At 40.8% G+C, this 19,120-nt stretch overlaps 1 protein-coding gene across 12 annotated transcripts in view; it reads left to right on the top strand.

Annotated features, from left to right (window-relative positions):
• Positions 1–19,120, top strand: part of LOC119436858 (glutamine--fructose-6-phosphate aminotransferase [isomerizing] 2-like) — a 76,791-nt gene extending 57,671 nt beyond the window's left edge. For all 12 annotated transcript variants that reach the window (XM_037703877.2, XM_049660045.1, XM_037703876.2 and 9 more), the window contains 10 exons: positions 2,848–2,918; positions 5,714–5,806; positions 7,123–7,316; positions 8,411–8,531; positions 9,373–9,530; positions 10,622–10,736; positions 11,932–12,059; positions 12,582–12,734; positions 15,502–15,678; positions 18,506–19,120. In XM_037703877.2, coding sequence (XP_037559805.1) covers positions 2,848–2,918; positions 5,714–5,806; positions 7,123–7,316; positions 8,411–8,531; positions 9,373–9,530; positions 10,622–10,736; positions 11,932–12,059; positions 12,582–12,734; positions 15,502–15,678; positions 18,506–18,550 — 1,255 coding nt within the window. In that variant the 3' untranslated portion in view covers positions 18,551–19,120. The remainder of the gene's footprint in view (positions 1–2,847; positions 2,919–5,713; positions 5,807–7,122; positions 7,317–8,410; positions 8,532–9,372; positions 9,531–10,621; positions 10,737–11,931; positions 12,060–12,581; positions 12,735–15,501; positions 15,679–18,505) is intronic.

Genomic DNA, 19,120 nt, shown 5'->3' with positions numbered 1-19,120 from the left:
CTAATACATTTCCTCGAATCAAACAAACTGCTTGACCCGTACCAATGCGGGTTTCGAGAAGGACGATCCACCGCCGACCATTTGATACGTATTGAGACGCAAATTCGAGAAGCTTTTGTCCGTAAACAGTTCTTTCTCTCTGTATTCCTTGATATAGAAAAAGCCTACGATACCACCTGGCGGTTTGGAATACTTAGAGACCTCTCACACGTTGGTATACGTGGTTGCATGTTAAATGTCATCGAAAGTTATTTATCTAATCGCACATTCCGTGTTCGTGTGGGAAATGCTGTATCAAGACCATTTGTGCAGGAAACCGGAGTTCCACAGGGCGGGGTGCTCAGTTGCACTCTCTTCATCGTAAAAATGAGCTCCTTGCGTCTGTATATCCCAAGAAACATGTTTTATTCTGCATACGTCGATGATGTACAGATAGGTTTCGCCTCGTGCAACCTCGCAGTCTGTGAGCGGCAGATTCAGCTTGGTCTGAACAAGGTGTCTAATTGGGCAGATGAGAATGGATTTAGCCTTAACCCACAAAAGACCACCTGCGTCCTGTTCTCCAGAAAGAGGGGTCTGCACCCCGATCCTGACATTGAGTTGCAGGGAAAACGTGTGGCCGTAAAATCGGAGCATAAGTTTTTAGGTGTGATTTTAGATGCGAAGCTAACATTTGTGGCACACATACAGTATGTAAGAAACAAGTGCATGAAAACAATGAATATTCTAAATATATTGTCACGCACCGCTTGGGGTAGTGACACAAAGTGTCTTTTGAATTTGTATAAGAGCCTCATACTCACAAGACTAGATTACGGCGCCATAGTGTACCATTCTGCTACACCAAGCGTCCTAAGGATGCTGGATCCTGTACACCACCTAGGCATCCGCATAGCCACTGGTGCCTTCAGGACAAGTCCTGTGGCAAGCCTGTATGTAGAGGCAGACATGTGGTCGCTTGACATGCAACGTTTGTACCTAAGCCTCACCTATTTCATGAAAGTTAATTCGAACTCGGAACACCCGTCCTTCTCAACCGTAAATGACATGACCAGTGCCACACTCTTTAATAACCGGCCGACAGCAAGAGATCCCTTCTCAGTACGTCTAAGGAAAATTAGTGAACAAATCGATATCCCACTACCTGGAAATACTCTGATGGCCCCAGCAAAGCCAGTGCCACCGTGGCAGTGGCAGCTCATAGAGTGTGATACCTCATTTGTAGAGGTCACGAAAGACGCTCCAGAGGCACATATCCGAATGCATTTTCTGGAAATTCAGTCCAAGTACTCGTCCTGCACTCAGTTCTACACTGACGCTTCCAAGTCACATGCAGGGGTATCTTATGCGGTAGTCGGACCATCGTTCTCAGAGTCCGATGTACTGCACCCGGAAACAAGCATTTTTACGGCTGAGGCCTATGCACTTTTATCGGCTGTGAAGAGTATAGGCAAATCAAAACTGAAAAGATCAATAATATTTACAGACTCTCTAAGCGTCGTAAAAGCCCTCATGACTCTACATAAACACAAAAACCCTGTACTCATTGAACTGTATTCTGCTCTGTGCAAAGCATACATGTCTAACCAGTATATTATTTTGTGCTGGGTGCCTGGCCATAGAGGCATCGAGGGCAATGTTCTGGCTGATCAAATGGCCACATCAACTACATCGCGAGCCCTTAACCCTACCGCTTCTATCCCTGCCACAGATCTCAAGCCCTACTTGAGAAAGAAACTTCGAAGCCACTGGCAGCGCTTGTGGGATGCCGAAACGAACAATAAGCTCCACTTAGTTAAGCCACAGATTGGCCCGTGGCATCCTGTTACGAAAATACGAAGAACTAATGTCCTATTCTCTCGTTTGAGAATAGGGCATACATAGGGCACCCACAATTTTCTATTAACTGGAAATGACCCGCCAACCTGTGGTAGATGTGGAGAGAGGCTTACCGTGCTACACGTGCTCGTGGAGTGCAGGGAAGCCGAAACAGAGAGAAAAAGGCACTTTCCCCTAGCGTACCGGTACTGTCTTCCACTCCATCCCGCTATGTTTCTGGGCGACAAACCTCTCTTTAGCACTAAAGCTGTCCTGGATTTTCTGAGTGATGTAGTATTGCATGTTATTTGCCCAATAGTTTCGTAGCGCATCCTCTCTCCAGAGGATGTCGCCGCGATAGTAATTTTGCATAGCACGCGCCTCCAGGCCCTTGCGTTTCAAAGGGTCTGTCAAGGCAGTAGTGCTGTTTGAAAAGTTTATCAGTGATAAATTTTCGTTTATCTTCATCATCTTGCAATTTGTTCTTTCGTGTTCATAGTGCACCTCATTAGCCATTGCCATAATTTTATTACATATATATTTTACGCATTTTACAGCGATTGTTTTTAGGCCCTTTTACAGCCACGACACATCTACCTTTCGCAATTCATTGCTCCATTGTCAACTCATGAACACACTGGCCTGGCGCTCTTTGGCCATACCTGGCCCTTGCGCCATTAAACACCATACATCATCATCATCATGAACTGGAAAAGTGGGCATGCATGACTTAGTGAAAACAGTCCAACAGTTTGCGACTTCCTTGTGTGGTGCAAGAAAGCTTCTGCAGCCAAGCCTCTCTTTGTTTTGCGACCTAAATTTGACAGTGGCATCCATTTTATTGATGGTAAATAAAGCACAACATAATTTCTAAAGTGTGGATCAATACCATACAAAACATGGCTGTGCTTTCAACAGTTCATATCTAATGGGCTTTCCTCTGAAAGCCGCTTGAACTCGGACTGCATGCTGCATGACATCTGTGCTTTCATTGCTGAACGACCTTTTTTTTTTTTCCTTTTTTTCTAGTGCCATCATTGAACACACAAACAGGGTGATCTTCCTTGAAGATGATGATGTTGCAGCTGTTTCTGATGGGCGTGAGTTATTGTAATTTAATCTTTAAATTTATGTTCTGGCTATATATCTTGGGCAATGAATGACATGAGAGATGACTCTTTGTGCTTGTATTCCCAAGCTGTGTCAGTAGGAGAACTTTGTTACCTTGGGCATTGGTAATGATAAGCCTTTTAATAGAAGCAAACCTTAAAGGAGCACTGAGACAAGATTTCTGCTATTCGATTCCTCTGCATACATAGGCACAGTACCTCTGACCGAGTATTAATGGCGAATATTGCCTGGAAAACATTTTTAATACATTTTTAAGGTTGGCACAAGTGGCTGGTTTAAACTGCTGCATCTCATGACATCATTGTCAATAGATTGCGTATTTGTGGCTCCTTGGGCTCACTATGTTTCGCCAGCTCTGTGAGCACTGCCGAAGTTATAGAATGGGATGCTTGCATGGAGCAGGACGTGATAGACGCTGCTTCCTTGCTTCCCTGTCAAACTGTCCACCTGCTAGTGTCTGACTTCTCACTCTCCTATGTACGCCAGCAGTAATCTGAACAGACTGTCATGACAGGGCAACAATGCATGGTGTAGTAGTGTCCATCGAAGCAAAGAGAACACCTTGATAGCCATAGCATTTCATTTGTTTCTCTACACGTGATGAAGACAACAGCCAGTCAATTTTGTTCTCAACAGTGGCTGGAATGAATAGACATCAGCAATGGTAGAACACCAAAGTAAGACCCCAGAGTACTGTTGCACATGCTTTTGTAAAGGACATGCTTGCCCACAAAAAGAAAAATGGAAAAACAAAACATGGACGATACTAGGCACAGCTATTTGTTTGCGTGGGAATTTCTTTATAACATTTACTACCAAGACAAAACACAGCTCACGAGTCTAAATATGAGATTTCGGAGAGATGTATTGAATGTCTTTCTATTGGGCATGGCAAATGTGCACAATTTCATGCCCGCCTTCATTGCTGCTTGTAGCGCTGTCAATTTCCAACTTGCTGCTCTGCAAAGGGTCAAACTGAAAATTGTTTGCTACCTCTGTAATGGCAGTGATTCCGAGTTGCACATAATCGTCAGCTTCACTTTTGAGTGAGGACAACCACAATTGTGGCAGTGACGACAAAATGCACCACATGCATGACTAGCAGAAGAATGCCATAACAAGCGCGCTCCTCCACATCAGTTTTTGAGCACTTGTGATCATGTGACTGGACAGTTGCAACTGCCGTGGTGCGGTGCTCATCTAGCTTTGGTTTTTGGCGCTCATTTTGAAGTCATGCCAGAGCTGATTATAATAAATTATGCTCATTAATTATGCATCATGTTGGAGCATGTATGGGTTTGTTCTGTGCTTGTTAGAGACGCTGAACAACCCACTAAAGCATAAAAGTAATTTTTTTTTTCATTCGCTCTTAGCATTTCTTGAACATTCCAATTTGTCCTTGTACTGCCTCTTTGTATAGTGGTAGCTTACAAACATGGAAGCTTTTATAATTTAGAAAGTTGGGAATAAATGACAGAACAAATTAAAAATTTCTTTGCAAATTGCCATGTAGGAGGATGAGGCGATACTGTACAAATTTTTGATGCTGGCAAGTCCGCTGTGCCTTAAACAGATAAAACTAGTCAAAATGAATGTTGTATAGCTTTTTTATACTTCAGGCCATGCAGAAAGGTTTGCTTGAAAAAGAAGTGATGTAAAAGCAATTGGAAGTGTGTTAACTTTTGATCAAGTGCTATAAGAGTGCTAAACAATTCAATACTTGCCTCTTTGATGACATCTTTCACAGGTACAAGTATTGCAAATGCATCAGTAAAGGTGCCAGTATGTTACGTGTCGAGGCACGTGAGACTAAGGGAGCTTTCTTTATTAACCTGAGACTAAGCCCATATAATGCTGACAAGATGCAGTTAATACTTACATTGATTGTCCTGCACAGGGTGCTGCATTTAACTTGGGCCAAACTTTAAAAATATGCAAATGCCACATAGCTGGACAGAACCCAAATAATGTTTGCCGTTGCTTGAAGATGCTCAGATAATTTTTTGCATTCTGCCTAATTAGATAATTAGTCTTAATTAATTTAAACTTCTCAATTATTATAATTAGATTAAAAGTGTCAATGAGAAAATTGTAGAGCTGCATGAGGAACTCCTGATACAGCTTTCTGTTGCTCAATACGTGCTGCGTGTTTTTCCTAGCATGAAAGATGCCCGCGAATACACGGAAAGGCCTTGAGCGGCCAGTCGTGTGACAATTTTGCGTGTAGTATTCGCAGGCTTCTTTCACGCTAGGGAAAACACTTTTATGTAGCATGTATTGAGCAACACAAAGCTGTATTGGGAGTTTTTCATGTTGCTCTACAATTTTCTCATTTATACTTTTCATCTAACTATAATAATTGATAAGTTAATTAACTAATTAAGACTAGTTATCTAATTAGGCGGAATGCAAAAAATTATCTGAGTATGTCCAAGTGTCAATAAACATTACCTTGGTTCTGTCCAGCTACGTATAGTGTTTGCATATTTTTGAAGTTTGGCCCAAGTTAAATGAAACATCATGTATATTAACCTGCAGTAAGCCTACTTGCGCTGAAATGCTTTCATTGTTGAAAGTATATGACTCGGCAATTGTTAATCAAATCTTTATAATTTGGTTGCTTATGAAGTTCAGTATTAAAGTACATCTTTAATTATGGTGAGAGTCTTGCTATATACTATAGCCGGCATGCTTTAGAAAATATAAAAGTTCATAAACCTGTTTCTTGGTATTTGTGTAATTTGAGCACTTTTCATTTTTCCAGATCTGACCATCCACAGATTGAAGAGGACACTTGATGAGAATGTGAACCGAGAAATCATCACACTAAAGATGGAAATACAGCAGATCATGAAAGGTAGCAGCTCAAGATGTATACTTCTAGCTTGCATTCCCCCCTCAATGTGTGAGGCTGATATAATGTAGCATTTACTTTCAATTTTTTGTTTGCCAGGATTACTCACTAGTCATGATAATGGTGGTACAAGAGCTCTTTCAACAGGTGAAAATAAGCAAATTACCACAAATTCAGGCAGAATCATGGTGTTATGCCAACAATGTTGTACATCACTGAAGTTATGCAAGTGTGCAGTCAATGACAAATAACTCTACTGAAGGTTAGGCAATATGTGCAATTGCAAAAAAAAAAGTTTATTCAGCAGTCAGCAATCATGTCAAAAAGGAGACAACATGACTACTCTTTTATGTAGGATATCACTCATTCCATGATTTATTGCACACACAGGCACCAGAACTGTCACACAGCATTGTATCCATAAGTAGGCATACTTGCCAACCGTTTCATATCTTGTGGGGACCACCTCTGACTCAAAATCCCAGTTTCTAACCTGACCTTGCCAGGACAACCATTTGTCCTGGATCCTGGATTAAAGCTTGATATCCTTTCACACTGCACAAAAGTGTGCAAGTATCTTGAACTAGGTGCAGGTTGTAAATTCCTAAACCTCGTCAAGAGTGGTTTTCTTTTGCCATTTGGATAAATACTCCAGCAGAGAGCTTGTGGAAAGAACACAAAATGAATGCAGATGAAGTTCATTATGCACAGAAATGCTCGCTTTAAGAAAAGCTTGGAGGACCTTTGGAAATCTGTTTCTCTTAGCAGAAGTTAGTATTCACAGAAGTATGCCGAGTCTGAGAAACTAAATACTTCCCTGACTGCTCAGTTTATCAAAGCAGCAGTGTAAGTGTTTTAAAGAGGGCTTATTGTATTATGTAAATTTTTTCCAATTACATTACAAAACAGGGCCATGTTGCGTATCCAGCAAATCACCCAAACAAGCAGCAGTAAGAAGACTGCAGACATGAATAAGACGAGATAAAGAATGCACAGATCGCACTGGATGACTTTTGTTGCTCCCCACTGCTTATCCTTGACTTCTCCTATAAAAGATCAGCAACTGAACTTGTGTGTTAAAAGTTGTTAGCTCTGCACTCATAAGCCTGGTGCCTAAAATATAGTCAACATTATTTCACTCAAGCATGAGCCTAAGGCACTGGATAAAAGGAACCCAGTGGACAGAGCTCAGAAATGTTCATAATGCAGGCATATTGTTGTTCAGGCATGTTAACGCTTCTCAGTTCCAAACTTTTGTTTGTAGCTGTATTTGTATTTTTGTCAGTGCATGTGAACAAGCTTTCCTTCCAATTCTTCAGGAAACTTCAGCTCTTTCATGCAAAAGGAGATCTTCGAGCAGCCTGAGTCTGTGATAAACACAATGAGAGGGCGCCTCAACTTTGAGAAGGAATCTGTGGTTTTGGGCGGCATTAAGGACTACATCACTGAAATCAAGCGATGCAGACGGCTACTGCTCATTGGCTGCGGCACCAGCTACCATAGTGCCATAGCTGTAAGATGTGCTTCTCTCCTCCTTATTGCTCTGCACAAATGCAAATACTACTTACACCATTTTGTAAGTTTGCCGCTGTTCAGTAACATGTCTAAGCTAAGTCAGTAGGATCTTGACATGATGGATTATACTAGTACATGCTATCTAAGTGCTGCACTTATTGCTTCAGATTTAGTACTGGTACTTCATACACAGTCCTATTAAGGATGAGACATAAAAAAGTTCCTTTAGAGATGAGACATAAAAATTCCTGACAGAAATTTTTATTTTTCATCAGAATGTACAAAATGCACCAAAAATTAGGATATTCAATGAAAAGAAAATATATTTTGCAGCAACTTTTTTAGCAATAGGTTTGTTGCCTGTGAGAAATGCCAGGCATAACACTGGAAGTGAGCTTCACCCCAAGCCACCTCTGGCTTTGTGTGGAGCTTGTACACACAGTTCTTGTCTGATGTGAAACAGAGGTGTACATTGCATTTCCTTTTCATTACCTGTGTGATACCACTGCAGCCGGGTATTTCACATCAGTCTTTCTCCTCTGACTGTACATACCTTAAAAAAGAAAAAGGGGGCAACTCATGTGCCAAACTCCTTCCTCTTTCCACTCTAGTTCAACAAATGACACTTGCTGCCTATCATTCATGTTGGCCAAAGACATTTAGCCAGAAACTTTGTTCTCAAAGCCAAAACTTGGCAAGATATTCTTCTGGTGTGTTGCCACATCCATAGAAGGTTGACTAGTCTGTTAGGTGTTTGAGGCTGTGACTTCAGATTCTACCAGCAGATTTTCGAGGGCTTCTGGGTGTGTCGGGATTTCCTCCGAGTGAGCCTTAGTGTACCCATTACCTCAAATGAAGTCCCCTCAGCTCATAGCTTCACACGTGTGCATTTGATGAAATGAGTTGCTTCACCAGAAATGTTTATATGATGTCTCTTAGGTTGTTTCTCAGTATGTCTTGCTTGTCATGGACAAAGCTTTAATTGCTTTGAACTTGTTGAACATGTCTTTATGTTTCTCAACTTAAGCATTTGACCCAGCACAGTTTGCTTTATTACTTTTTGCATACCATTTTTGTTTTCTATCTTTTCAGACGAGACAAATCTTGGAAGAGCTTACAGAGCTGCCTGTCATGGTAGAACTGGCCAGTGACTTTTTGGATCGCAACACTCCTGTGTTCAGAGATGATGTCTGTTTCTTTATTTCTCAGTCGGGTATGTTCAATCAGGGCCTGTATTGCATGTTCATGCACTGAAAAAGTGACTCTTGGGAAACATTTGAAGGTGGCACATTGTGTTTGCCAATATTAAAATACTGGAAATTCTATGTGGAGTTCACTTAAGTAGAACTAGCCTTTCACTTCAGCTTTTACTTTAAATTTGGTCGTATCAGAAAAGTGTGAAGGGGCTAATGGCCCCCAAATTTAATGGTGCTTTTATATTGGTTATTGTAAGTATGATCGTACTTGAGTGATTGTGGCACTCTGATGCGTTTCACTAAGATGTACTTAGCTTCACCTTGTAATTTATTTTGAGTACTGCCAGTCTTATTTCAAGACCATAGCAGGCAGGCATATGATTGTTTGGTTTATACAAAGGTTACATCAATAACTGTCCACACACTGAACATATAAATGAAAGTACCAAGTATTCACAATGATCATACTTGTGCTAAGAGGAAAGTCATTTTAGTACAGAATTTAACAATGTTGTAGAGTAGCAGTCTGGGTCAGTTGGTACATACTGAATAGTAAAAACCAGTCAAAAGACGAAGGACCTTCGTCCTTCGTCTTTTGACTGGTTTTTACTACATAAGTGATTAGTTAAATGAATAGGGAGGAAAAAACTACTTCTCTAATCATTCATAACATCTTCTAATAATGTAATGAAATGAGTCTGGTATTGTATTATTTCTTGATCATCCAGATGGTTTCGCTCTCAAACAACACGGAGGAAGAAGGAAAATTAGCTTGCCCTAGCATTGTCTGTTTGCATCTCGAAAGTGGTCAGAGAGCCTGTGACATTGATTCTTCTTCTTTGTTGTATTTCTCTCAAGGTGAGACTGCAGACACTCTCATGGCACTGCGCTACTGCAAGCAGCGTGGTGCCTTAATTGTTGGTGTCACCAACACTGTTGGGTCCAGCATCTGCCGTGAAAGCCATTGTGGCGTTCACATTAATGCAGGTCCAGAGATTGGTGTGGCCAGCACCAAGGTGAGGGCACCTCTACAATTGCTAGCGTTGTTGCACGAGGTGCAATCTTAGCGAGGCTGGTCATGTTAATGCTGCCCATCAATTAGCTCTCGCTTGATTTATTCTCACCGGCTTTCAGCACATTTCGTCTTAGTTAGCTCTGTAGATTCTTCTGCTACAAAACTTTGCCATGCCATAAGTTCATGGCCATTTCCTTTGCTTTGCTGTTCTGGAGCTTTTCTGTCTTACAGCAGTGTAACTAAATTGCCAATACTAGTTGGATTGGAACTGAAGAGTTGACTAAGTTTTATTGAGCAAGCTGGTACAAGAAGTCACTGGGAACGTACAGTAAAATTCAGATATGAGACTTACACAGAGCATGGAATTAGCATCCCTCTTATCAGTAAATCAATGCTTGCCTTTTAGTGAATGAAGACATGTGATTGTATTGCACTGAAAATTTTCTATGCAAGTTTAATTGGAATTCTTTAGCTCTTGTCTTTGTGTCTTTTTTATCCCTTAGGTTTGTTTTTAATGATCCAGCATCTTTTGGGTCTGGAGAAAGACTTCGAGACTTTATAGGAGATTTAGCGATCACTTTCTGAAAATAAGAGCCGGTGGTAAAACTGAAGCATGGCTCCAAGAAAAAAAAATAAATGAGAACTAGTCACGATGGCTCTAGGTGAACTGAAAAAGTTCTGTAATGTGGAGGAAGATTTGTGATAAGGAAAGTTGGCATTCACCTGCAGTACCACAAAGCTACAAAGGAAACCCATATGGATTCCTCGCAAAGGTAGCTTTGCATTTCAAGAAGAATTCATCCTGGCCCATGTATCGAACCCAGAACCACTACCTTTCCAAGGCAGTTCTCTGTGCCAACTGAACTAACCAGAAAACTAGTAGGTGGAAGAACAAGGGTGAATTAATCAACTTGACTATAACTTTAAGTGCTACAAATTGTTTAACCAAACTAGTTCAGTGGAAAATATAGTTTGCAAAAGGAAAGTTATCATTTTTATCTGAGAAAAAAAAAATTTTCTGCTTTTACCAACCTTGAAATGTGTGAATCCTCTACAGGAATTTTTTTTTTCTGCTTTTAAATTTTGCAACAGGCGTACACCAGCCAATTCATATCTCTTGTGATGTTCTCCCTGATGATGTGCGAGGATCGCATTTCCATGCAACCTCGACGCAGTGAGATTATTCAAGGGCTTCACAGGCTTCCAGGTATATTGCACTTCTTACTTTTATTTATTTTTTTCTCTTCAGTGGCTGTTTTGTACTGGTCTGTTTCCCAGTCCTCAAGACATATAATCAAGAGTAGTTGTGCGAACAAGGCATTGGATACTGGAAAAGTTAGCATGCACAAATGGTGTTTAGTCATGTGGCTTCGTCATGTGGCTTCTTGGCAACTGCATGTAGCATATATATATGACTCGCATAAGGAAATTCTCAGCCAAGTTTTGTAGCCTTGTATAGAAAACAAGTGCATTTCTTGTTCACATTATTCTTGTTTTAAATGTTCAAGTTTGTACTACGTGCAGGGGAAAAGAAAACACAATTCCTTCATATACTAATGCTTGCCTTTTTCCTGAATACCACAGAGTCATTACATGTGATTGTCAACTTGCCCCACATTACACTTGCACTGAATCAGTGGCTGTAAACAAAACAAACTAAAAGTATTAGCGTGTGAAGACAGTAGGCACAAAGCCTTAAAATATGGCTTTGTTAGAGTGCTGTCATTGTACATTTTTTTAAATGATGGCAATCCATTGCTAATATTGGTTCATAGGTGTTGCTATAATGCATTTTTTTTTTCAGTGGTTTTATGTGTAGATGAGAATAGTTGGATTTTCGCTTGACGTTTTGAAACTGCAAAGTAGAATTGACAAGCTGTCATATGCAAGGAAAATTCTTTAAAGGGAAAACTGGCATCCACCCAATTTGTTGCACGAAGCTACAAAGGAAACCTGTATGCGTTTTTATGGAATTTCGAGTGGTAATTTCGGAGCACTCTGGAAACACTGCAGAGGTTGTGTAAAAGAGCAACTAAGCATTACTGCTAGCATATACGTGCTCCACTGATGAGGATGCTCAATCATCGCTTACATGTCCTGTTATTCATGTAATACAGTGGTAAATGTGCTTTTCACTGCCTTCATAGCATGGTCAGAGTGCTCTAACGTGACCACCCAAATATGCCATTAGCAAGAAAGCATCGCAGTTGATGAAACATTTTTCCTTGAACTTGTAGCACAAAGCCTTTGTAGCTCGGGTGGATGTCAATTTTCCCTTTCATGAACTTTCTTCCACCTAGCAGGCTTCAGCAGAACTGATTTGCTATAGTAAGTAAAATTTGTCATCATGGTGTTTCCTGACTAATGTTTCTCACCATTTTCTTCAATATTAATGCTTCTAGACCAGATAAAGGAGGTGCTCAAGCTGGATGATGAGGTGAAAGAGCTTGCCCAGCACCTCTACCAACAGAAGTCTCTCTTGGTCATGGGCAGGGGCTACAACCATGCCACATGCTTGGAAGGTGCCCTGGTCAGTCCCCTTCTGGCAAATTATCCTTTCAATTGGTGTATTGAAGAAGATTCATGTGTTAAGTGACTTTTTTCACTAATTTGTTTCATCCTGCTCACTGCAGCCAGCACTATACTTATATCACTCCCTGTGAAGAAAATTTACTAAATTGCTTGATTGATCGCATGACTTATTTCTTTTTAACATAACTTGAAAACAGATGTTACTGTGGTTTAAAGTTAGAGCAGAAGCTTCTCACATTGTAAGTTTTGCGTTTTTCCTAGCTGTAATGATGTTATAAAAATTGATGCTTTCACAGCTGTTATGCTGTGTACACTGTACATGATGGCTTGGTCATGGTTAAAGAGGTTCTTTGTGTCTGGCCATTCTCCATTTTAGTCATCTGAAGGTCAGCCTCCGCAGCTAGCGATGATATTGAGCAATGTTGAAACGAGGCTTGCAGAAGGCCTGGAAGTAGCTAGGCTGTTGGTAGCAGATATCAGCATGGTCATTACAATTTCACATATTTGTGTATGATTTCAGAAAATCAAAGAGCTCACATACATGCATTCCGAAGGCATCCTGGCTGGGGAGCTGAAGCACGGCCCTCTAGCCCTAGTCGACAAGGCCATGCCAGTCATAATGGTGCTTACACGGGACCCTGTATTCCCCAAGTGTATGAATGCCATGCAGCAGGTAAGTTTACAATATCAGGATAGCTTCATAAATAAATGATACGCCTCTCTCATGCCTTTCTTGGAGTTAATAGTTGATTTATTCAGTCGATAGAAAACTTCATATGTGCTCATTTTTGAAAGCATCAACATATTATAGTGGCCAATCAAATGCCCATTACAGATGAGGCAATAACACTTAACACAATTTTTCATCCCCACTGACATAAAGTGGGGATGAGAATTACCATTGTCTACAAGCTGTTTACAACAATGATAACTTTCCACTAACGAAAACAAAAGGCAAACACAGACCATGCTTACTGGAGTTAGCATAGATATCACCAGAAGTTACTGTAAAGGGACCTTCAAATTTTGCTTAAAATGTTAGAAAAGATTTCGCCCTTACTGCTGCACTGTTCTTGCTAAAATTTTGCAGAAAGATCGCATTTTGGAGTCTACTTTATTCAGTGCAACACTTGGCACGGTTAATTGCCTGGTTTTTGAGAAAAAGTTCAAAGTTGCCTGCGTTTATGGGCATGCAAGCTGTTGCCAAGATGGCGCTAACATAAACTTCTGTTGCGTCCTGCCGGCAGCTGCAGAAAGTAGCTGTTCAGGGAGGGTTGCCGCGTGTTCCTGAGAAGCGGGCAACACACGGCAACCATCCCTGAACTGCTAATTTCTGCAGCTGCAGGCAGGCAGCGACACAAGTTTATGTTAGCGCAGTATTTGCAGCAGCAACTTTTCTCATAGATGAAAGGAGTTTCTTATTCTTTAAAATAGGGGAACTTGGATTCACCGACGATTACAATACTCCCTAATGCAAATTTTGGTTGCAGCTGTATGTGTTTTGAATTCACGATATATTGTGGCAAAGCATTTGATTCTGAACGACAGAGTCCTCTCGGCAGCTGCGCTGAACCTCTGCTCGGGCAGCTCGTTTAGCAGCTGCCCTCAACTATGCACTCAGCAATGTTTTTCTTTCTTGTTTCATGCACATCTGTGCATAGTCATGAACCATTTTAGCCCATGAGAAAGTTCATCTACGCCGTTGAAGAAAAATTTGTTCAACGAAGAACTGATTTGCTAAATTTCACATATGGCTGCAATTAAATTTCCCCTACAAACAGGTGTATCACAAATTATAATCAAGCTGACTAATATGTCCCCACCTCAAGCATAGTTTGCAACTTTTGCTATTCTGGTTCAAATACTATTTGCAACCGAATTGTATTAGTGTTATAGTATGTTTATATAGATGGACACTGGTTTAGCTGATCAAGCTGTTCAGCACTAGAGTGCAGTAAAGAAAGTACGAAAAAAAATAGCACATGTTCATTGCTACAAAAATATTGAAGGAACCCTGCAACACTTTTTTTTTTTTTTTTCAAGGGGCCTTGAAACATTTTTCTAACTAATCATTGAGTGACATCACAATTAAATAGCCTCGCGAATCTCCTGCCATAATAGCTTTTCAAATCCTTCAAGTACAAGCAAAGTTAGATGTAGTTATCGGACCTATCAGGTGGCTTTCTCTCTCCTTTGAATTTGCGCTGGAAACTACACAGGGGAGACGAAGGGAAAGGGGCGCAAGGTAGCAATGCCCCGCTGGCCCCGGCCAAAGGTTGAACGCGAGACAGCTCATGGCGGCATCCCATGGTGGTCGCGGTATCTATGCTACGCTTTTAATCTTGGGAGTCCACGTGCGGCAGACGTGGCCAACGCGCAACTGTCTTGTTTAGGCTGGCAGTGCAAAATCAAATGGTTTTTCTGTCTTTTTGAGATCACAGACATATATATTTAATTTAACTCAAATTAGCAATAATTGCATTATTAAATGTTCTCGTGGTCACAAAATTGGCTGATACCTGTTGTAGGCCCAGCTGCTTGCGATGCGCTGCATAATGACATTGCAGAAGCGAGAGCAAGTGATTTTTCACTGCTTTTGACACGAGATTGTAAATTCCCTACTCCATGCAGTGCAATAATATTTGGCTCACATGTTCACAGGAGCCTCATTTACAGATCGGTAATGTTTTCTTACTATGTTCAAAAAGGGCTTCAGGGCCCCTTTAACACGTTGCTGCTCATGAAAACCTAAGCCCAATGTATAATTCCAATGCATGCAGCAGTGAGCCTTCAGACTGCCTTCTTTTTCCTTGAACTTGTTGAAATCTTCCTCTTTTTGTGCTTATTGTGATACATCAGTAAACTGCAGTCACTTAGATTACATATGGATTATTTGTGACACAAAACTTCTTCAATGAATATGGTGGTGGCTGTACAGCAAATACAGTAAAAGTTTTTAAAACAATTAACATTTGTTTTGAAGGCTAGCTTCTGTTCTGAAATTTAATGTTATGTAATGTCAGTTAAGCAGACTTGTAACAGCTTTCTCGTAGGACTGATTAGCATGTCTTGTCGTCAGTGGGTCTCCTTTGCTATTAATGTGCCATGCAACAAAGGCTGCCCTATTGCAGCTCTCTATTTTCTATAATAATTCGGTTACTTGGCAGTAAAATACCCACTATGACCTGAGAGTTAATTGAAACACATTTCTGCTCCTGATAATAGTTGGTGTTATTATTGTCAAATTCTTGTCCTGTAAATTTAATGTTAAATATAGTATGTCTCCATTGTATCTGCAATTAGTCAATTTTTTTATAGGTCTTCAAGGAAACTTTTGGGGATAGATGTACTACACATTTATGAAAGTGTAAATGGCAACACACATGTGCAACATCCATTGGCATGTTTTGCTTCATGCTGATTGCGTGTGCACATCGCAGGTGATCGCACGTGATGGACGGCCTATTGTAATTTGTGAAAAAGGGGATGAAGAGACAAAGAAGATGGCCTTCAAGTATCTCGAAGTACCTCACACGGTGGACTGCCTGCAAGGCGTATTGACTGTTATTCCTCTTCAGCTTATGTCTTACCACATTGCTGTGCTGAAGGGTTGCAATGTGAGTGTCTTTGTCATCCATATGTCTTTTTTTATGCTAGATATTTAGGGGTCCCTTTGTTACTTTGCTTCTGCATCTTTAGTTCACCTGGTGCATCAGACGTACATTAATTTCTGCTTACTTACAGATGGACTTCAGAGGAAACATAGTCAGAGGAACTGAGTTCTTTCTAAGCTCAAGGTCGTGGGTTCAATCCCAGTTGTGGCAGCCACATTTCGATGGGGGTGAAATGCAAAAACACTCGTGTACTTAGATTTAGGTGCACAATAGAGAAACCCACCCCCACTACTGCATGCCTCATAATCATATTGTGGTTTTGGCACGTAAAACCCGAGCATGTTCAAAATTTAGTGCCAGAAAATGCGAAGACAAAGGAAGTATGCACCACGAGCACTTAAACTGAGTTTTTAACCAAGTGTAGCTTTAACTAAGTTTTTGGCACTTATTACAGCAGCGGCCGCATGGGCGCTGTATCTTCAAAGTGATCTGCGACGTGAAAAAAGTGCACGCCCACACAGGCCTCGCCTTCAAAGTGATCTGCGATGTGAAAAAAGTGCAACTAGTGCCAATAGCTTCATATGTGCTGTGCTTTTGATGTTATTAATTCATGTTGAAGCGAGAGACGGCACAAAGGTCAATTCGCTCGCTGCTTTTGCCGTGCCTCCTCGCTCCAGCATTTTCAGAGTTTCCGCGGTCATTGAGCGAGATGTGTTCATGTTTACCTGTGCACACGTTACACCGTGCTTGTTAATTTAGTTAGTAAGCAAATGTTCACAACTTTATACGGCCGATAAAACTACTATCTTTAGTTCGTATAGTTGTCTACTAATTTTCTATCGCAATCAATGCTTCGCTTTTCGGGCGAAACTGCAATATTTTTTCTTTTTGCTAAAAAAAAAGTGGGTGTGTTAGATTTCTGCTTTGTTTAGCTTAAATGTCATTTCTACGTTAGTTTTCTGCTTTGGACACATACAGTGGGCATGCTTGATTGAGGGGCTGGTTTGTATCGGGCAAATACTGCCAAATGAATCGGCAGTGTGCTTTGGCATTTCTTCTGCATCTTGTTTAATTCGACCCGCCGGATAATTTGATCACTTTCGTCAGTTTCGTCAGGGTTGAATTAACAGAAGTCGACTGTATTATCAGTGCGAAATGTTTGTACTCTGGTGATTGCTGCTGTTTGGCAATACCCTGCAAGCATGATACAGACACGCTGTGGTGTTTTCTTCTTACCCTCATTTTGGTGGCAGGGCAGGCATTAATCACATGTCACATCTTTGCTCACAAAAAATTTGACATGTGGGTCAGCCTTTAAAGAACTCTAGGTGGTCAAAATTAATCTAGAACCATCCACTATTTTCCCCTGAAGCACAGTGTTCGCAATGGTGGACAACTGGCAACTTCATTGGTGCTCGTGTGAATTGCTGCAAGTCGGGAGTCAATAACGAATACTTGCTTTATAAGTACTCGTGAATGCTTTAGTTTTGTTGACTGCTCTAAAGTTATATGCGATCATGTTTCACTACATTATCAGATAAAGTGCACTTGTGCTATATTCACTTCTGTGAAGCTAAAGAAATGTGGAAACAAACATGTAACAAGATCGTAGCACAATGATCAGTGGAGTCATGTGTAATTTGGCCTTGGTTTCTTTCATTGTGGTCTCCTGTGGTGCATATTCTCAATAGATGGTGCCTCCATGCCATAAAGTTAATTGAAACAATGTAGTGAGCTCCAGTGTTGAGGAATGCCTACAGGTGCCTGCATATATGTACATGCTAAAATGAGCTTGTAAGCAGACATGTAAAATGACTGAGATAAATGCCAGCCTCCTTTGAGCACATGGAAGAGACTCGGCTCAAGGAAACAGCCATGTGCCAAGTGATTAGTGAGCAGTATCCACTTGCATGTTGGCTGAAGCTAACTAGCCAAGCCAGCATAATAAGCCCACGCCAAGCTGACATTGTCACACAGCTCTGGCAGCACCTGCTGTAATCAGTGTCACCAGCATCTCCTTCATGACTGACTTAATGTCACTGAGAGCGTGGAAATACAAATGGATATATTTTGACCTGTTTTTTTATTGGTTGTTTCAACGAATATTTTAAGTATTATTTAAAAATGGGTTTTTAGAGACAGGAGTATGGTTTCTTCTTAAGCATGGTGCAACTGGTGGCGGACATCAAAGGACAGGCGAGATGTGGTAATTAATGCACTAATTAACTAACATCACTTCATTAACTTTTATACTACTATGTTTAGATGGCTCATTGCAATACGGAAATTGCTGAATGTTTGCAAGGATGTAGTGATGTTCTACGGATGTAAAGAGGCTTTCCTGTTTGGTGCATGATGTCCTGTGACTGGAGACCCAGATATCTGTTTTAGGATTTGTTTTGAGCAGATGGGTAAAACTTCAGTGAAAGTGCAATATCAAGTTTACAAATACTGTGTGTACATGCATAAGCGCAATATTTACATAGGGCACACACATAGCAGATAAACGTGGAGTTCTGCACTAAATTTTGAAACTGTCTGCTTCCCATACTCAAGAATTCGAATGAAGCAAGTGCACCTTTATTACAGGCAGCAGGTGACAGCATTTTGTTAGCCAGCAGCTGTGCTCTGCAGATTGTTGAAAGCCTGTCATAGTCAGCAATCAAGACATATTTCTGGCTGCTACACTTTTATGCAGTGGGCCATATGCTGTGGAGATGTATATGGCCCTTTGCTTTCCTTTAGAACTGGACCACCTGCACTACGGGTTGATTTTTCACCACCTCGGGAATGTTACTTAAGTTTGACGCATCCAACTCTTTCCCTGCAGGTGGACTGCCCTCGGAACTTGGCGAAGTCGGTCACTGTGGAGTAAACTCTGCAAGAGTCGCTTGCTTGCTGCCAGGCTTTTGATGCATGAAAGTTTTTGAGTAATTGAAATCGTATCATGCATATGACTATCCTGTTTGTACACATCTGCTGTCAATGAAGCTTGGCGTATACTTTGATACTATGATACCAGCAAGCCTGCGGGCTTATTGTACGAATAAGGCACTGCAAGTAACAGCTGTGATTATGTATTTTAGAATGAAGCCCCGGTGAGTCTGTTCTGGACTTTTATAGTTGTGGACATTTTTGTGATGCAGAAGAAAGTATTTTTCATATTTTATCTTTCCAGTCTCTTCTTTGTCGCTATGTCTTAAATCTAGCTTTTATATTGCTAGGCATTCAAAATTCTTGCTTTTTACTGTTGTTACACATACAAGAACACAATGTAATCTAGATGTTCTTTTTTTTTTGCTTGTTCTTGTATATATGTCAATTTGAGTGCAGTCATGCATTTGTTTTAGCCAGTGATTTGGAGGATGCATGTTGCATGTCATTCATGTTAGATAAGCTGTACATGAATCTCTTTACACTTGTTTTAATAAAAGCTTTTCACCTA

Source organism: Dermacentor silvarum, chromosome 1 (assembly GCF_013339745.2).
Source record: "Dermacentor silvarum isolate Dsil-2018 chromosome 1, BIME_Dsil_1.4, whole genome shotgun sequence".
Lineage (NCBI taxonomy): Eukaryota > Metazoa > Arthropoda > Arachnida > Ixodida > Ixodidae > Dermacentor > Dermacentor silvarum.
This window is presented reverse-complemented; position numbering and strand designations above follow the sequence as displayed.